Source organism: Oncorhynchus keta, chromosome 15 (genome assembly GCF_023373465.1).
Source record: "Oncorhynchus keta strain PuntledgeMale-10-30-2019 chromosome 15, Oket_V2, whole genome shotgun sequence".
NCBI classification, from domain to species: domain Eukaryota; kingdom Metazoa; phylum Chordata; class Actinopteri; order Salmoniformes; family Salmonidae; genus Oncorhynchus; species Oncorhynchus keta.
In genome coordinates, this window is record NC_068435.1 from 41,298,606 (window position 1) to 41,318,037 (window position 19,432).

The window sequence follows — 19,432 nt, forward strand, 5'->3', positions numbered from 1 at the left end:
CACCCTATAGAGGGCCGAGAGGGAGGTGAGCATCTCCTCCATCTACGACAGGGGTCTAGGACAGCGTCGGAGTAAGCTCTCTAGGTTTCCGGACCGTGGCGGCGTCCACTGGCTGGAACAACCAGGCCCTGTTGACGGTTTTCTGCAGGGGGCTACAGGCGGACATCCAGACCAAGCTAGCCTGTTACAATGAGGACCTCACGCTGGACCAGCTCATCGCCATGGCCATCTGCCTTGATAATCTCCTGCGTGCCAATCATCACCCTCTCCCAGGAACCTCCAGCGAGACTGAGCCGATGCATTGTCCCGGGTGCATGACACAGAGGATCGGAGGGAGAAAGTGACACCCATTATTCCCCTCTGTCGCATTGTGGCTCCTGTCGTGTGGAATGTGGACGCGAACATCCATCGAGCCCTGCGTCAGGAGCCCTCACCTGCCCACTGTCCCGAGGGGCGTATCTACATGCCCTCCGATGTGCGGGATCGTCTCTTTGCCTGGGCACACACAGCACCTGTGTCGGGGCACCCGGGTATAGCCCATACTATCGACTGTCTCTCCGCAAAGTACTGGTGGCCCACCTTGTCCCAGGACGTCTGGGTTTAAATCTCATTCTGCTCCACCTGCGCATAGAACAAGACACCTAGACACCTCCCCTATGGCAAACTCCACCCATCTCTCCGTGGACTTTGTCACAGACCTTCACCCATCGGAGGGGCACACCACCATCCTGGTCATTGTGGACTGGTATTTTACCAAAGCTTGTCGTTTGATTCCTCTACCTGGTCTCCCTATGGCCCTGCAGACCGCGGAGGCTCTCTTCTCTCACGTCTTCTGACACTTTGGGATCCAGGAGGACATTGTGTCGGACCGTGGTCCTCAGTTTCACCACCTGTGTCTGGTAGGCCTTCATGGAACGACTGGGGGTCACGGTCCCCATTCAAATGGCCAGATGGAAAGGGTAAATCAGGAACTGGGTAGGTACCTTCGTAGTTACTGTTAGGACCGGCCAGGGGAGTGGGCTACATTGCTGCCTTGGGCAGAATACGCACAAAACCCCCTCTGTCACTCCTCCACTAACCTCACACAATTTCATTGTGTTCTAGGCTATCAGCTGACCCTGGCACCATGGCACCAGAGTCAGATTGAGGCTCCTGCGGTGGACGATTGGTTCCAGTATGTCGAGGTGGTAGGGAACAGCGCACACCAGTCTCCAGCATGTCACCCACCGGCAAAAGGCGCAGGCCAATCATCACAGCAGTGTGGCCCCGGTCTTTCACCCCGGTGACAGGGTCTGGCTTTCTACAAAGGACATGCCCCTTCGCCTGAACTGCAGGAAGCTGAGCCAGTCCTGAGGAGAGTCAATGAGGTGACGTACAGATTACAGCTCCCCGTCAATTACCGTATCTCACTCTTCATTTCATGTATCTCTCCTCAGGCCGGTGGCAGCTGGTCCCTTGGCTAGTGCTAGACCCCACGAAGCACCTCCGCCTCCCTTGGACGTCGAGGGGGCCCCGGCGTACTCCGTCCGCAGCCTGTTGGACTCACTGCTTCATGGTGAGCTTCTCCAGTACCTGGGGGCCGTCCCCAAGATCGGTGGCGCCCCGCTGCTGGAGCTGTGTCTCTGGGGGGGTACCTAAGCGTTTGGCTCCCCCTCCCTCGTCATCATTACACACACCTGGTTCCAATCCGCACTCTATCACTGTATATATACTCCCTCTGTCATTTGTCTTTGTCAGTCATTGTAAATGTTACTTGTTTTCCTGAAAGGAATCTCTCCTACTATTTTCTGAGTACTTTATATTTTGCACTTTGGGTTCGCCCTGTTCCTTTTGATTGTGAAGATATATTTTGAGCACATCGGTGTTTGGGTTTTTTCCCGCTTTGTTCTATGGTGCTTAAATAAATTCAGTAGTTGTAAACCTGCGACTGCCTCCTGTCTACACCAGTGAAATACGGCTTGGTGCAAGGGTGCAAGGGGAAGACACCTTTCCGTTGTTTGCTGTAACTAATAGCAAATAAAGTTGTGTTGTATTGAAAAGCTCTTACTTCTTGGAAATGCATCATAGCTTTCTCTATTTCTGGCATATGACAACCCCTCCAGAGTTGACAACCCCTCCATTACAGTTGTATTTTTTTATTTGAAAGGACCCAACAGTAAAGGACAACTTTAAATTTGGGTTAGTTCTTGTTCCCTCAGCAAAACTACACTGGAGTGACTGTGAATGAAGTGTTACACTGCCCTCTGGTGTGTAGCAATGAACACAATTATTTAGTTTCAGATCCAAAACAAAAGGTCAGGACTCTGGTCAAAAGTAGTGCACTAAATAGGGAATATAGGGTGCTATTTGGATAGTACCTGAGCATCTGTGCAATCTGAAAAACTGTTGAATACTGCAACAAGAGAAATTAGGAAAGTCAGTGTCTATGACTATGTCAGAGTCATTCCCTTGAACTATAGATGACCACATTTGACGGTCTCTTTCATCCATTACAAACTCAGATCTCAAGGGGTTCTCCTGCTTTTCTGTGTTCCTCTATTGACATCCATCCTGACCGAATCCAGAATGTTTTTCGTCCTTCTCCATCTTTATTACAAACTCCAGAACACTGATCTCCTGCTCTCCACGGTTCCCAGACGGGTGCAGCTTACTGAGCTTCTCTGGATCTTCTGCCAGCTGCTCCTCTAGGAGGGTTAGTGGGGCATGATTCTCCTCTTCTTCCAAGTGCTGATTATTCTCAATGGGGAGATTCTGGATGGCATTATCACTGTATCTGGTGTTTCCTGCAAAGACATCACTCAGTTATAATTGCAAAGCCAAAAAAAGATACAGTTGAAGTCGTAAGTTTACATACACCTTAGCCAAATACATTTAAACTCAGTTTTTCACAATTTCCGACATTTAATCTAAGTAAAAATTCCCTGTCTTAGGTCAGTTAGGATCACCTCTTTACTTTAAAAAAATGAAATGTCAGAATAATATTAGAGAGAATTATTAATTTCAGCTTTTATTTCTTTCATCACATTCCCAGTGGGTCAGACGTTTACATACACTTAATTAGAATTTGGTAGCATTGCCTATAAATTGTTTAACTTGAGTCAAACTTTAGGTAGCCTTTCACAAGCTTTCCACAATAAGTTGGGTGAATTTTGGCCCATTCCTCTTGACAGAACTGGTGTAACTGAGTCAGGGTTATTGGCCTCCTTGCTCACACAAGCTTTTTCAGATTTTCTATAGGATTGAGGTCAGGGCTTTGTGATGGCCACTCCAATACCTTGACTTTGTTGTCCTTAAGCCATTCTTCCACAACTTTGGAAGTATGCTTGGGGTCATTGTCCATTTGGAAAACCCATTTGCAACCAAGCTTTAACTTCCTGACTGATGTTTTGAGATGTTGCTTTAATATATCCACATCATTTTCCTACCTCATGATGCCATCTATTTTGTGAAGTGCACCAGTCCCTCCTACAGCACCCCACAACATAATGCTGCCACCCCCATGCTTCACAGTTGGGATGGTGTTCTTCAGCTTGCAGGCCTCCCTCTTTTTCCTCCAAAAATAACAATGGTCATTATGGGCAAACAGTTCTATTTTTGTTTCATCAGACCAGAGGACATTTCTCCAAAAAGTTCAATCTTTGTCCCCATGTGCAAACCGTAGTCTGGCTTTTTTATGGCGGTCTTGGAGCAGTGGCTTCTTCCTTGCTGAGCGGTATAGGACTCGTTTTACTGTGGACATTACTGTGGACATAGACACTTGTGTATCTGTTTCCTCCAGAATCTTCTCAGGGTCCTTTGCTGCTGTTCTGGGATTGATTTGCACTTTTCACACCAAAGTACGTTCTCTAGGAGACAGAACGCGTCTCCTTCCTGAGCTGTAAGATGGCTGTGTGGCTCCATGATGTTCATACTTGCGCCCTATTGTTTGTACAGATGAACGTGGTATCTTCAGGCGTTTGGAAATTGCTCCCAAGACTTGTGGAGGTCTACAATTTTTTTATGAAGTCTTGGCTGATTTATTTAGATTTTCCCATAATGTCAAGCAAAGAAGCACTGAGTTTGAAGGTAGGCCTCAAATACATCCACAGGTACACCTCCAATTGACTCAAATTATGTCAATTAGCCTATCAGAAGCTTCTGAAGCCATTACATAATCCAAGCTGTTTAAAGGCACAGCCAACTTAGTGTATGTAAACTTCTGACCCACTGGATTTGTGATACAGTGAAATAAACAATTATTGGAAAAATGTGTCATGCACAAAGTAGATGTCCTAACCGACTTGCCAAAACTATAGGTTGTTAACAATAAATGTGTGGAGTGGTTGAAAAACGAGTTTTAATGACTCCAACCTAAGTGTATGTAAACTTCCGACTTCAACTGTACATGTACTTACGTCAAGAATTTGATGCCCTCTTTATATGGACCAAAAAATGTTATCAAATTAAAACCATGGTCAGTATAACAAGGTTTGGAAACCAAGTAAGCTCACCCTATGAATGCATTCCAAATGGCACCCTATTCCCGACAGAGTGCACTACGTTTGACCAAAGCCCTATGGGCCCTGTTTAAAAGTAGTGCACTATATAGGGAATAGGGTGCCATTTGGGACAGAGACCCTGTTTTGAACGGAAGTAGGCCTGTCCAATGACCCAATAAATTCAGTTACCCCATCCACGTGGTCCTGCATCCGGTCTCTCTACCTTCATGAAAGTTGACTCTAAATCTGCAAACTAGAAGGATGAAATTATCAGACAGCATTGTCAACTTGTCAGGTTTTAAGTCTAAGACTGAGTTAAAGATGGATTTTCTAGAGTTATGTGTCCCTTGCAGCTCCTAGTGGAGCAAAGGGCCTCAACAGAGATGCACCGTTGAGGCCCTTTGCTCCCCTAGGATCCAAAAAGAATAAGATTGGTACAATCTCTGATTCAACTACACAAGAATCATGGGACACAGAGACCTTGACATCTACCAAAGCCGACCCAAGTGGAATGTCCTTCACACCAAATGCATCCTCATCTCCTCATTGACTGGGTCTCCAGCCTGAAGCACAGCTGTCCATTTACTTATCTGAAACAGCAAAAGATTACAGACATCAAGAAAACTGCTCGAGGGCTATCTCGGATATAGGTTTTATAAAAATGTTAGCAGGTATGCTAAACTGAATTGACTCCAAACTCAATTTGTCCAACATTTGCCAGAATAAAATCTATACTGAACAAAAATGTAAAGTGTTGGTCCCATGTTGCATGAGCTGAAATAAAAGATCCCAGAAATGTTCCAAATGCACAAACATATTATTTCTCTCAAATGTTGTGCACAAATTTGTTTACATCCCTGTTAGTGAGCGTTTCTCTTTTGCCAAGATAATCGATCCAATCCACCTGACAGGTGTGGCATATCAAGAAGCTGATTAAACAGCATGATCATTAATCAAATGTATTTATGAAGCCCTTTTTATCAAATCAAATTGTTTTTGTCACATACACATGGTTAGTAGATGTTAATGCAAGTGTAGCAAAGTGCTTGTGCTTCTAGTTCCAACAGTGCAGTAATATCTAACAAGTAATCTAACAATTACCCAACAACTACCTAATACACACACATCTAAAGGGGTGAATGAGAATATGTACATGTACGTGTATGGATAGGTGATGGCCGAGCGGCATAGGCAAGGTGCAATAGATGGTATGTGATATGAGTAATGTAAGATATGTAAACATTATTAAAGTGGCATTATTTAGAGTGCATTGTATAAAGTGACTAGCGATACATTTATTAAAGTGACCAGTGATTGGATCTCAATGTAAGCAGCAGCCTCTCGGTTAGTGATTGCTGTTTCGCAGTCTGATGGCCTTGATATAGAAGCTGTTTTTCAGTCTCTCGGTCCCAGCTTTGATGCACCTGTACTGACCTCGCCTTCTGGATGGTAGCGATGTGAACAGGCAGTAGCTCGGGTGGTTGATGTCCTTGATGATCTTTTTGGCCTTTCTGTGACATCGGGTGCTGTATGTGTCATGGAGGGCAGGTAGTTTGCCCCCAGTGATGAGTTGTGTAGACAGCAAAACCCTCCGGAGAGCCTTGCAGTTGAGGGCGGTACAGTTGCCGTACCAGGCTGTGATACAGTCCGACAGGAAGCTCTCACTTTGCATCTGTAAAAGTTTGTCAGGGTTTTAGGTGACAAGCCACATTTCTTCAGACTCCCGAGGTTGAAGAGGTGCTGTTGCGCCTTCTTCACCACACTGTTTGTATGAGTGGACCATTTCAGTTTGTCTGTGATGTCTATGCTAAGGAACTTAAAACTTTCCATACTTCTCCACTGCTGTCCCTTCGATGTGGATAGGGGGGTGCTCCCTCTTCTGTTTCCTGAAGTCCACAATCATCTCCTTTGTTTTGTTGATGATGAGTGAGAGGTTGTTTTCCTGACACCACACTCCGAGTGCCCTCGCCTCCTCCCTGTAGACGGTCTCGTCGTTGTTGATCATCAAGCTCACTACTGTTGTGTCGTCTGCAAACTTGATGATGGAGTTGGAGGCGTGCATGGCCACGCAGTCGTGGGTGAACAGTGAGTACAGGAGGGGGCTGAGCATACACCCTTGTGGTGCCCCAGTGTTGAGGGTCAGTGAAGTGGAGATGTTGTTTCTTACCTTCACCACCTGGGGGCGGCCCATCAGAAAGTCCAGGACCCAATTGCACAGGGAGGGGTTGAGACCCAGGGCCTCCAGCTTGATGATGAGCTTGGAGGCTACTATGGTGTTGAATGCTGAGCTGTAGTCAATGCACAGCATTCTTACATAATATTCACACAATGCACGCCTAACCCAGAAGCCAGCCGCACCAATGTGTCGGAGGAAACACCGTACACCTGGCGACCTTGTCAGTGTGCATGCACCCGGCCCGCCACAGGAGTCGCTAGAGCGTGATGGGACAAGGACATCCCGGCCGGCCAAACCCTCCCCTAACCCGGACAACGCTGGGCCAATTGTGCGTCTCCTCATGGGTCTTCCGGTCGCGGCCGGCTGCGACACAGCCTGGTATTGAACCAGGATCTGTAGTAACGCAGCCTTAGACCACTGCGTCACTTGGGGGGCCCACAACAACAAAGTTAACATCAAAATGAATGGGGGAGAAATTGCATTTTGGAGGGGGGTCATGTGTGTTTGCGTGGCAGAGGTCATGAGTTCGAGTCTAGGTGTGATCTGATCGAGGGAATAACTCATTAAGCAAGCAACGTGTTGTGCTTTACATGAACTTCCTGAACTTATCCCTAAATTGAAGTGATAACGATAAATGAGATGTGTTTATAATGTTTTGTATTATCCTTTAAACTGCTACTGCTAGTTCGATGGTTGTAGCCATTAACAATTAGCATATTTATTTTATTTTAAACTTCACATTTCTCTAGTACAGGCTACTTATCGTAATAAACCATACCAGCAAAATGCCTGCAATAAGTGTTGATAATTGACACTGAAATTGCTCCATATACAGTGGGGAGAACAAGTATTTGATACACTGACGATTTTGCAGGTTTTCCTACTTATAAAGCATGTAGAGGTCTGTCATTTTTATCATAGGTGCACTTCAACTGTGAGAGACGGAATCTAAAACAAAAAATCCAGAAAATCACATTGTATGATTTTTAAGTAATTCATTTGCATTTACGAGTATATGCATTGATTTTAATCTGACTCAATTGATCTCAAAACCAAATGTGAAAAACCTTGTTATCTCTTCAATGATAACAAGGTTGATATGATAACTATTTGTCTAGTGGAATATTTGCATATGATCTCAGTGATCATTGTCCCATATATGTATTAGAGATATGAAACAGCAAAATACAAATCCGTTTAATTGACATGTTCTACTCTGATTTAGCAACAAAAAAAAGAGAAAATATAAAAATATTTACTTACCACCAAAAACCGATGCTGGCACTAAGACCGCACTCAACAAGTTGTATAAGTCCATAAGCAAATAAAAAAAATGCTAATCCAGAAGCGGCGCTCCTAATGGACAGGGGCCTTTAATGCAGGCAAACTTAAACCCAATGTACCTAATCTGTACCAGCATGTCACATGTGCAACCAAAAAAATAAATAAAAAATAAATTCGAGACCACCCTCACTCCACACAGAGACGCATACAAAACTCTCCCTCAAACTCCATTTGGCAAATCTGACCATAATTATATCCTCCTGATTCCTGCTCACAAGCAAAGACTAAAGCAGGAAGTACTACTAACTCGCTCATTACAAAAGTGGTCAGATGACACAGATGCCACGCAACAGGACTGTTTTGCTAGCACAGATTGGAATATCTTTCGGGATTCATCAAATGGCATTGAGGATTATACCACCTCAGTCACCGGCTTCATCAATAAGTGTATCGACGACGTTGTCCCCACAGTGTACATATCCCAACCAGAAGCCATGGATTACAGGCAACATCCGCACCGAGCTAAAGGCTAGAGCTGCCGCTTTCAAGGAGCGGGACACTAATCCTTTAAACAGGTCAACATTCACAAGGCCGTGGGGCCAGATGGATTACCAGGACGTGTACTCAGAGCATGTACGGCCCAACTGGCAAGTGTCTTCACTGACATTTTCAACCCCTCTGTCCGAGTCTGTAATACCTACATGTTTCAAGCAGACCACCATAGTCCCTGTGCCGAAGAAAGCAAAGGTAACCTGTCTAAATAGCCATGAAGTGCTTTGAAAGGCTGATCATCAACACCATCCTCCCGGAAACCCTAGACCCACTCCAATTTGCATACCGCCCCAACAGATGACGCAATCGCACTCCACGCTCTTTCCCACCTGGACAAAAAATGAACACCATAGTGCCCATAAAGCTCATCACTAAGCTAAGGACCCTGGGACTAAAACACCTCCCTCTGCAACTGGATACTGGACTTACTGACAGGCCAGGTGATAAGGGTAGGCAGCAAAACATCTGCCACCCTGATCCTCAACACGGAGGCCACTCAGAGGTGCGTGCTTAGTCCCCTCCTGTACTCCCTATTCACCCACGCCTGCGTGGCCAAGCACGACTCCAACACCACCATCATTAATTTTGCTGACAACACAACAGTGTTAGGCCTGATCACCAACAATGATGAGACGGTCTATAGGAAGGAGGTCAGAGACCTGGCAGTGTGTTGTCCTGGCACCAACCGCTCCATCAACGTGAGCAAGACAAATACTATTTCCCAGGTAAAATGTCCTTGATTCATTCTCAGCTACGATCTTATCTTTGAAATGTATATCAGTTGGGGTTTGAGTGTGCAAAGCTGTCATCAAGGTAAAGGGTGGCTACTTTGAAGAACATAAAATATATTTGGATTTGTTTAACAGCTTGTTGGTTACTACATGATTCCATGTGTGCTATTTCATACTTTTGATGTCTTCACATATCTTTCATCTCTCGGTTTCCACATTTTCCTTCAATTCGCAAGAGGCTGAATGTATCTTACATTAGAAATCATCAGTGTAGGCCATCGCTCCAATGCTGTCTGGTCCACGAGTATGACATTGTTGCAGCCCGTAGCATTGAAGACAAGGGAAGCCAGTGAGCATCTAGCCTCCCTTGACAAAAAAAAAGTATTTTTTAAAAATCCAATGAGCTAAACTGATCGAGCTCAACCGTGAAACCAAAAAAAAAAGTGTCAAGGGAAGCCAGCTTGGATTTGGCGTCACTCCTATCAAATCCCATTGAGAGCATACGTCACTGACAGAAAAACTAGAATTGTTACATCTAGTTGTGTTGTTGTCCTCCGGTGGCTCGCTAGCTAACGTTGCCCATGAATGGAAGTTAGGCTAGCGAGCAAGCATTTTAGTCAGGTAGCCTAGGACAACAAAAAATAATGGTGTGTACTGCACTGTATGACAGAGTGATAAGACCATTTCATCAACATGAAAGAGAGGAGGGCATTGGCGTTTCTCTACAAGGGTGAGTCAACATGTTTTTCTACTTGCACAAACACGCATCCACACACACACACACACACACACACACACACACAAACACAGAAGTCAGAACCATGGACAGCCACATCATATTTAGCTTACATTGATTGGACTAAATTGTTTTTGGTATCTTTTAGTTATCACTGTATTAGACTAAGCAAAAGGCGATTTGATGAAGTTGAAATGGTGCTGGATTAGTGGAGACAGCTCCTGTTTTCTTTGTGACTTGCCGTAACTCTCTGTGGTGTGAAATCAGTAGATGTTTAGTGGCCTGAAAATTTCAGAAACATTAACTTGCTTGACCAAGCTGTAGATAGGTCATGTAACTGTTACTGGACATGCAATATGCTTTGTGAACTTCACTGGACAGAGGTTGCTATCTGGTTTTGTGATAAAACAAAGGTGTGGTTGAATTTATTCTGCCACTGTCTTCAGGCCTAAATATCACTGTTGCGAGGCATATGAATGAACAAGATAAATCATAGAGCAAACAAAGCAATTATCACAACACATAGGTTGTAGTATGGCTTTTTCTGGGGGGGGGCTTGGTTTCCCCATTGATTTTACCCACTCACTGCTACTGCTGGCCATCTGGATAAATTAGATGATGAGTTAAGAAGCTGAGAATAAAAATGTGCTTCATCTATAGAAATAGGTATTGCCTCTCGCTAAATAGTAGAAAGCAGACTATTCAGTCAACGTTCCTATAGGTCCTAGACTATGGCGACAATCTATAGAGGAACCAGACTAATTAAAATAATTGTACGTATTGTAGGTAGACCATGACTGACCTCACACTCCAGTACAGTAGATGGCGGTGTATGCGATCCGCAAACCCAATCTCAAAGAAGAAGAAGAAACGAGCAGCGACACAGCACTACACGGGAAACATTGTAGCTAGCATTTTTTAAACCTAATGATTAGCCCACTAGTAGCATATTAACGTTACTTTGTAACAAAGTTCCAATCTTTTGCAGGAGCACGATAGAGCTGCGTTAAGATTAATCAAACGTTTGAAAATGTTGAGCAGTGTTTCTCTACGGGCGCAGATCGCTTCCATCATAGAGGTACTTTCTAAAGCTGCGGTTGCAGAAATTAGCAAAGTAGTCGACGATGGTATAGTTGTGTTACGTGTGGAAATGTGTCAACGGGAAAATGAAATCAACGTCCTGAAAAATAATGTGCAACAACTTGACAGCGAGCTTCGAAGAGCTCGAACTCGTGGGATTCAGGCTCGGAGACGCATTCATCATGGTCGATCAGTCGCTGCTGAGAATCTTGGGAGAGGAGGTGGGTACGACGACGTACTGTTAGCAGCAACTCTACTATCGATCAATAGTTAGCAATACGTAACTGTGCACGTAACATTGGTCAGCTAGCAATAGCACGATTTCAGGTAAACAATGTAGGTTTATTTAATCTGCCAACTCACGTTCACATTGAACCAAAATCTGGATTTACAGAATATGTTGATTATCCTTTAACCCAGGACGCAGCCATTCACCAGTTTTTCAAGATTAGTAATGTACAAATACGAACGGTACTTAATAACGAATGTAGTTTAATGTCGTTTACAGACGGTATGTACTTCCAAAAAGCTCCAAATAAAAAGTTACATGCACCGAAAAAAATCGTCTTTAAAGAATTTAAGTATTGTTTTTGACCAAGTGCGCATGCACCTCCTGCAATATTTGTAATGGAATTAATATACACTAAATCAAGCCTATCTTTATGTACAATCACTGTAAAAGCGTGCACTATTGTCTACTTACAATACATATTATTGCATTCCGTGTAGCGCCGGTGAAACCGATTGATATGATCATACACTGTTGTAAGGGGATAAAGCAGAGATCTCTATATAATTACGAGATGCGCATATCTCTGCCCTAACAATGGGAGTCGTTGTCCCAAAGGCGGGAAGGCAAGGGACGGGCTTAGGTCAACAAAAAAGCTTAGGTCAAAATAATGCATACCGGTTTATTTTGGGGTGAGTGAAACTACTTGTTTCGCTGCTGCCTCTCTGGATAAAATCAATGACCTCTTCCTGCAGATGAGTGATAGGGGCAGAAACCTAGAGGTTAAGAGCTCTAGATAAGAGTGTCTGCTAAAATGTAAGTTATTCTGGCTTGGACAAGGCTAGTGATGGTGTGATTGTGAAGTCATGTCATTATTACATACTGTTACACCCTTCTTTGACACAACCCCTCAGAAACTAGGGTTGATTAAATTGAATGTTGTGATATTTGACATTGACAATATATTGTAAAGTGCAAGAGCCTTATATTTACAAATCCAAACTGCAGTTTTACCAATTATGCAGTATCACTATGGTGCAAATCCATTTTTTTATACATGTGCCGAATACAACAGGTTTGTAACGTGAAATGCTTACTTACAAGCCCTTAACCAACAATGCAGTTTTCAGAAAATATTGACTAAATAAACGAAAAAAAGTAACACAATTAAATAACAATAACGAGGCTATATACTGGGGGTACTGGTACCGAGTCAATGTGTGGGGGTACAGGTTAGTTGAGGTAATTGAGGTAAAGTTAATATTATGTCTGGTAGGCTCGTGTCACTGGGCAGGTCGCAGCTGGGTTTCCCTTTGTAGTCTGTAAAAGTTTGCAAGCCATGCCACATCTGACAAGCATCCGAGTCGGGTGTAGAAGGATTCAATCATTGTCCTTTATTGATGCTTTGCCTGTTTGATGGTTCGTCAGAGGGCATAGTGGGATTTCTTATAAGCATTCGGGTTAGTGTCCCGAACCTTGAAAGTGTCAGCTCTTGCCAGTAGCTCGGTGCGGATGTTGCCTGTAATCCATGATTTCTGGTTGGGATATGTACGTACGGTCACTGTGGGGACGGTCGGACGAATCCCAGAACATATTCAAGGTTGTGCTAGCAAAACAGTCCTGTCAGTAGCATCCACGTCATCTGACCGCTTCTTAATGAAAAAACTAAGCCATATTTTTCCGACATAACATTATTTAATGAGAATGCGACTAATATCGTAAACAAATAAGCAAAAAAAATGCACAGTCTGGAATTATCTAGTCATTAACTGCGCTAAAATGACTATATCGCAATATTTGGAGTAGAGGTCTCCCATTGCCCAACCCTAACAGACACGGCTCCATTTGGATTATTATTAAAACAAACAATGAAGGATTTTGATGACATGCAATACTTCTTCATTTCCACAGGGCCAGGTAAAAGCGGTACTACTTGTGTAGGGAGGACCTCGCTTGAGAAACTGCAGTCTGGGGGGGATGGTAACAAAAGGGATGAAGAAGACATTCGACGTGCAGATGAGACTCGGGTGAAGACTGAGCCAGGAGTGGAGCTGGAACAAGCAAAGCAAAGTACAGAGAGAAAGGACAAAGGTCGTCTGGATGCTGAACTGTCAATGTATGACAGAGACAGCCAGCAGTGGATGTCCAGTTCACAAGCAGACAATGATATGGAGATGAGTCATTCAGAATATTTGAATAGTTCAGGGCAAAACTCCCAGTGTCTCCCTGATCACTCTTCTGTACCTCCTGGAAAGGTGGAAGCGTCATGCAGCAGTGCTTCGTTTCCAGGGAAACCATATGTTGATGTCAGAGAGGATATGATTTCACAGCTCAGACAGCCACAACATTATCGGCAGTCAGACACACTCAAGAGAACAAGTGACGGCACAGTACAGTCAAACCCAGACCCTAGAAGTGTGTTGGGCTTTGGCTCAAATTATAATACTGCAAGGAGAGCGAGGACCAAGAGGTTTTGCCAGGTTAAGAAACACTTCATTTGCACACTGTGTGGGAAGAGTTTTGAACGTTACGGCCATCTTGAAAGACATCTGCGAATTCATACGGGTGAGAAACCATACAGCTGTGACCTATGTGGAAGGTGTTTCAACCAGAAGAGTAGCCTCAAAGGGCATCTGAAGACTCACAGAGGTAAGAGATTAGAATCATTATGTAAACAGTAAATTGGTTATAGATCACAGGCAATTCCATGGCTGCGTACCAAATGACACCCTATACCCTATATCGTGTAGAGCCCATAGGGCTCTGGTCAAAAGTAGTGCATTATATAGGTAATTGGGTACAATTTGGAACACTCACAAGCAATTCCCTGCCTCTTATTTTATTAATCAAATGTAATATTTCCACACAGTGTCGATAGACGGAGAAGCTAACAACGAGGAGATGCCTCCCCTGGATAGAAGTCAGTCTGAGGAAGAGCAATGCAACAAAAATAATGAAGTGGTCCAAACTCCTGAGATACCTGTGAAGTCGGAGCCAGAGGAGCAGAAGGATGCATCCCAGACACTGAATCATAAAGGAGAAGAACGGACTGCAGGAAACGCAGAAGAACTGGCTGCTAACTTGTCGTTGTGTGAGAGAGGGAGCCAGTCGTGGATGTCCGGTTCACAAGCAGACCATGATATTGAGACAAGCAATTCAGAATATTTCAGCAGTTCTGGTCACAAGTCACAGTGTCTCCCTGACCACTCAGCTTTAAATCATGTCCCAGGAAGGGTGGAAGCATCATGCAGCAGTGCTTCATTTCCAGGAAAAACATATGTTGATGTCAGAGAGGATATGATTTTGCAGCTCAGACAGCAACATTATGGACATTCAGACACACTCTTGATAGCAAGTGACGGCACAGTACAGTCAGACTCACAGGGCATGGAAGGGGTTACACTGAACCATAGCCCTATCTTCTCTAGTTTTCCAAGGAAAGTGAGAACCTTCCAAGGAGTCACCAAGGACAAGAAGTGCTTCATCTGTTCATTCTGTGGGAAGGTCTTTGAGCGGGTTGGTCATCTGGAACGGCACCAGCGAATTCATACGGGTGAGAAACCGTACAGATGTGAAATATGCGGAAGGTGTTTCAACCAGAAGAGCAGCCTCAAAGGACATCTGAAGACTCACAGAGGTAAGAGACAAAAATCGTGTTGATGTTTTTCATACATGAAAAATGTCAATATTTTAATTGTTCTAAGGTTCCATCCTAAATGGCACCCTATTCCCTTTATAGTATACTACTTTTGACCTTGGCCCATAGGGCTCTGATCAAAGTAGTGCACTACATACAGAAAAAGGTGTCTTTTGGGACAGATACTAAATGTTTTCCTGGTCTCTTTCGGTGGTTTAGGATGAAGTTTAACAGCTAATGTTAGATTGCTATTTTGATGTTATAATCAATGCTAAAATATTTGGTACTCTTGTTTTGTCAAGCAGATGGTGTTGAAATGCTAACGGAACAACCTCAACTTGATAAGAAGCCTGATGTCCATCCTAGACCCTCAGAGAACCCAGAGGAACAGAGGGCTCAGGCCTCACTTGCTGAAGAACAGCCTAGCTCTGAGGACAGTGAAGATGAGGAGGGGGGAAGGGGGCAGGGGTTAGTAGTGAAAGCGGAGCGAGAGAAGGAGTTTAAAGCCCAGACAATCAATCTGTCTGGACATCAACACCAACAAAGCACAGAGCGACCAGGTTATCAGGATGACCCAGAGTATGTCATGGATGAGAGGGAGAGTCAGCTGTGTAGATCTTTTACAGCAGAGAGGCACAATGATAACGAGTCTGGATCTGTACATCCAGGTTGCTCCTTCGATGGTATAAAGCAGCAGAAGTCCCACCCAGATTCGCCCAGTGTCCAATACAATCACCGTCTCTTTGATGGAATGCACCACCACCACGGGTTCTATTCGTCAGCTTCTAGAGAGGTGGAACTTGAACACTTGTCTTTTCAGGATGAGAAAAACAAGTTGGAAATGATTGAGCAAGAGCAGTATGCAGGAATGGCTCTACATGCAAGGAACCGAGAGGATGGCAATGGGACAATACTACCCAGGTTTCAGGACCGGGTACCACTACCTGCGGTGAAGGAAACGGCAATGAGAGAGTACATCACAGAACCAAACAGTAAAGAAGGCATTTTATTTGCCCTTGGTATAGACGGTTTTGACAGCACAGAGGGCAGCAGTGCCACCACAGACAACACAAGAAATAGATGTTTCATATGCTCCATTTGTGGAAAGAGTTTTGATCGCCATAGTCATTTTGAAAGACACCAGCGCACTCATACTGGTGAGAAACCCTACTGCTGTGAGATATGTGGTAAGAGTTTCACTCAGAAGAGCAGCCTGAAAGCTCATCAGAGACTTCATACAGGGTAGTTAATCAAAGGCCAGATGTGCTTAATCAAAATTCAATCAATACTAGTGTTGTAAAATGAGAATTGGACATATGGCTGCTATTGGTAATAACTCGGTGTTGCAACAATTTGGAAGTCCAACTATATTGTGTTGATAAGACTTATTAATATGTTTGTTTTATATGGTTGTTTCCACTACACTTGATTAAATGGAATATTTGAGTAGTGCTTAGTTTGTTGTCATCAGGTATCTCCAATAATGTGTAAAAAAGGTTCAAGAAAAACTTGGAATAATGAATGATTTTTTTTTTCTACATCAAACATATGGATAGTTTATCCAATTAATAGGGTTACGTAACCATTTTTTCTGAGAAGACCTTGATGGTAAGTTTGTCTACTACTCAATGAATGAGTTGTTCAAATTGAGTTTTCTTTACTCAAGCTACCAAAAACAGGAAAATCAGCCACGTTTGAGTAAAATTTGGTTATTTTTCTGCTTGTATATATTTTTTTCAAGTAAATGTAAAATTGTGAATGTCTCAATTTTGTGGGTTCACTGTTTTACTTGTCAGTAAAAATAAAATATTTTATAAGAGGATTCCTATTTTTTGCCATTCCAACTTTGGTGTTCACTTTTCTAGTATTTTCAGTAACAAAAACTTGATGCGGTTTGGTTGATGGGTCCATGGTTGATGTAGCTAGCTTTTAGAATTAAAATTCACATTCATAGACTTAACTTTGACTCGTTTTTTTTTGTTTGTTTCTTAACGACTCTCAAAATGTCTACCTGTATCACCCTTCATGCACAACTAACCTCGCTCGTGGAGGTTTTAGCCAAAGCAGTGGTGGCAGAAATTGTCTAACTTATCGATGACAACTGTATTACATTTTGAAATATCTTGGAACCAAAATGAAATGCTGAGGAGAAAATTGCTACTGATGGAAAATGAGCTGACGATAGCGAGGATTCCATGACAAACGGGTGAGTACCTTACCAAATCTTTTGCGCAAAACGTTAAGAGTGCCAAAGCGCACAGGTAGCTAGGCCTATTGCTCTTTGTAGATGAGGCTATTCTAAATAATACCAAAGTATTTGTGTTCATGTGTGTTAAAGGAAAACACTGCAGTTAACATATGAGATATAGAGATATATATATATACTGAACAAACATGCAACAATTTCAAAGATTTGAGTTACAGTTCATTTAAGGAAATCAGTCAATTGAAATAAATAAATGAGGCCCTAATCTATGGATTTCACATGAATATGGGAATACAGATGCATCGTTTGGTCACAGATATGTCAAAACAAAAAAAAGGTTTTGGCTTGGATCAGAAAACCAGTCGGTATCTGGTGTGACCACCATTTGACTCATGCACGCGACACATCTTTGCATAGAGATGATCAGGCTGTTGATTGTGGAATGTTGTCCCACTCTTCAATGGCTGTGTGAAGTTGCCGGATATTGGCAGGAACTGGAATACGCTGTCGTACACGTCAATCCAGAGCATCCCAAACATGCTTAATGGGTGACATGTCTGAGTATGCAGGCCACTAATGACAATGACTAAGATATACAGTTGAAGTTTACATACACCTTAGCCAAATACATTTAAACTCAGTTTTTCCACAATTCCTGACATTTAATCCAAGTAAAAAGTCCATGTCTTAAGTCCGTTAGGATCGCCACTTTATTTAAAAAATGTGAAATGTCAGAATAATAGTAGAGAGAATGATTTATTTCAGCTTTTATTTCTCTCCATCACATTCCCAGTGGGTCAGAAGTTTACATGCACTTAATTAGTATTTGGTAGCATTGCCTTTGTTGTTAAACTTGGGTCAAACGTTATGGGTAGCCGTCCACAAGCTTCCCACAATATAAGTTGGGTGAATTTTGGCCCAGTCCTGACAGAGCTGGTGTAACGGAGTCAGGTTTCGAGTCCTTGCTCGAAACACGCTTTTTCAGTTCTGCCCACAAATTTTCTATAGGATTGAGGTCAAGGCTTTGTGATGAATACTCCAATACCTTGACTTTGTTGTCGTTAAGCCATTTTGTCACAACTTTGGAAGTATGCTTGGGGTCATTGTCCATTTGGTAGACCCATTTGCGACCAAGCTTTAACTTCTTGACTGATGTCTTGAGATGTTGCTTCAATATATCCACATAATTTTCCTACCTCATTATGCCATCTATTTTGTGAAGTGCACCAGTCCCTCCTGCAGCAAAGCACCTCCACAACATGATGCTGCCACCCCCATGCTTCATGGTTGGGATGGTGTTTTTCGGCTTGCAAGCCTCCCCCTTTTTCCTCCAAACATAATGATGGTCATTATGGCCAAACAGTTCTATTTTTGTTTCATCAGACCAGAGGACATTTCTCCAAAATGTACGATCTTTGTCCGCATGTGCAGTTGCAAACCATAGTCTGGCTTCTTCCTTGCTAAGCGGCCTTTCAGGTTATGTCGATACAGGACTCATTTTACTGTGGATATACAGTGGGGCAAAAAAGTATTTAGTCAGCCACCAAAAGTTCTCCCACTTAAAAAGATGAGAGGCCTGTAATTTTCATCATACTATAGTTACACTTCAACTATGACAGACAAAATGAGAAAACAATCCAGAAAATCACATTGTAGGATTTTTAATTAATTAATTAGCAAATTAAGGACCAGTTTCCTACTTGGTTTAGAATTTTAAAACCCCTTGAAGTATAAAATATAATTAAAACATTTTTTTTTACCCCCTTTTTCTCCCCAATTTCGTAGTATCCAATTGTTAGTAGTTAGTGGTGTCTCATCGCTACGGGCTCGGGAGAGACGGAGGTCCGAAACACAACCCAACCAACACAGCGCGCATCCAACCCAGAAACCAGCCGCACCAATGTGTAGGAGGAAACACCATGCACTTAGCGACCTGGTCAGTGCGCACTAGTGCGTGATGAGACAAGGATATCCCTACCGGCCTAACCCGGATGATGCTAGGCCAATTGTGCTTCGAACCCAGGTGGCACAGCTAGCAGTGCGTTGCAGTGCCTTAGTCCACTGCGCCACCCGGGAGGCCCAATCAGAGACACATTTGATAGAAGTACCAAAAGCATAAATTCTAGTACTGAACCGTTTTTCATGTTCTAGTATCGAAAAAGTGTTGGTATACTATGCAACACTTTAAAACAGTAATTTTGCTCATAGATAGTAAGAACTACACATTGACACATCCAGCCCAAAACGGGAGACATCAATGCAACAGCAGCTGTGTGTGGTCTGCTTAGTTCATTGACTTCCATTGAACCAGAAAAAAAGGAGT

At 43.3% G+C, this 19,432-nt stretch overlaps 1 protein-coding gene and 1 long non-coding RNA gene across 4 annotated transcripts; one reads left to right on the forward strand and one right to left on the reverse strand.

The window, feature by feature from the left end:
* Positions 1-1,685: 1,685 nt before the first annotated feature.
* On the reverse strand, positions 1,686-11,876 carry LOC118394964 (uncharacterized). Of its 2 annotated transcripts, none has more exons than XR_004827856.2 (4): positions 11,741-11,876; positions 4,959-5,068; positions 4,668-4,731; positions 1,686-2,783 (listed from the first exon to the last, which is right to left on the reverse strand). It is a non-coding gene; the product is annotated as an uncharacterized LOC118394964 (long non-coding RNA). The 2 variants fall into 2 exon arrangements; XR_004827857.2 differs by lacking the exon at positions 11,741-11,876 and adding an exon at positions 10,760-10,878.
* On the forward strand, positions 10,814-16,725 carry LOC118394947 (zinc finger protein 420-like). 2 transcript variants are annotated; one of them, XM_035788656.2, is made up of 4 exons: positions 10,814-11,258; positions 13,178-13,915; positions 14,136-14,903; positions 15,206-16,725. In XM_035788656.2, the coding sequence occupies exons 1-4, from the start codon at positions 10,988-10,990 to the stop codon at positions 16,147-16,149; spliced, it is 2,721 nt and encodes a 906-aa protein (XP_035644549.1). In that variant the 5' UTR covers positions 10,814-10,987; the 3' UTR covers positions 16,150-16,725. The 2 variants fall into 2 exon arrangements, with proteins under 2 accessions (XP_035644549.1, XP_035644550.1); XM_035788657.2 differs by having other exon boundaries at positions 10,818-11,258; positions 15,209-16,725.
* The last annotated feature ends 2,707 nt before the right edge of the window (positions 16,726-19,432 follow it).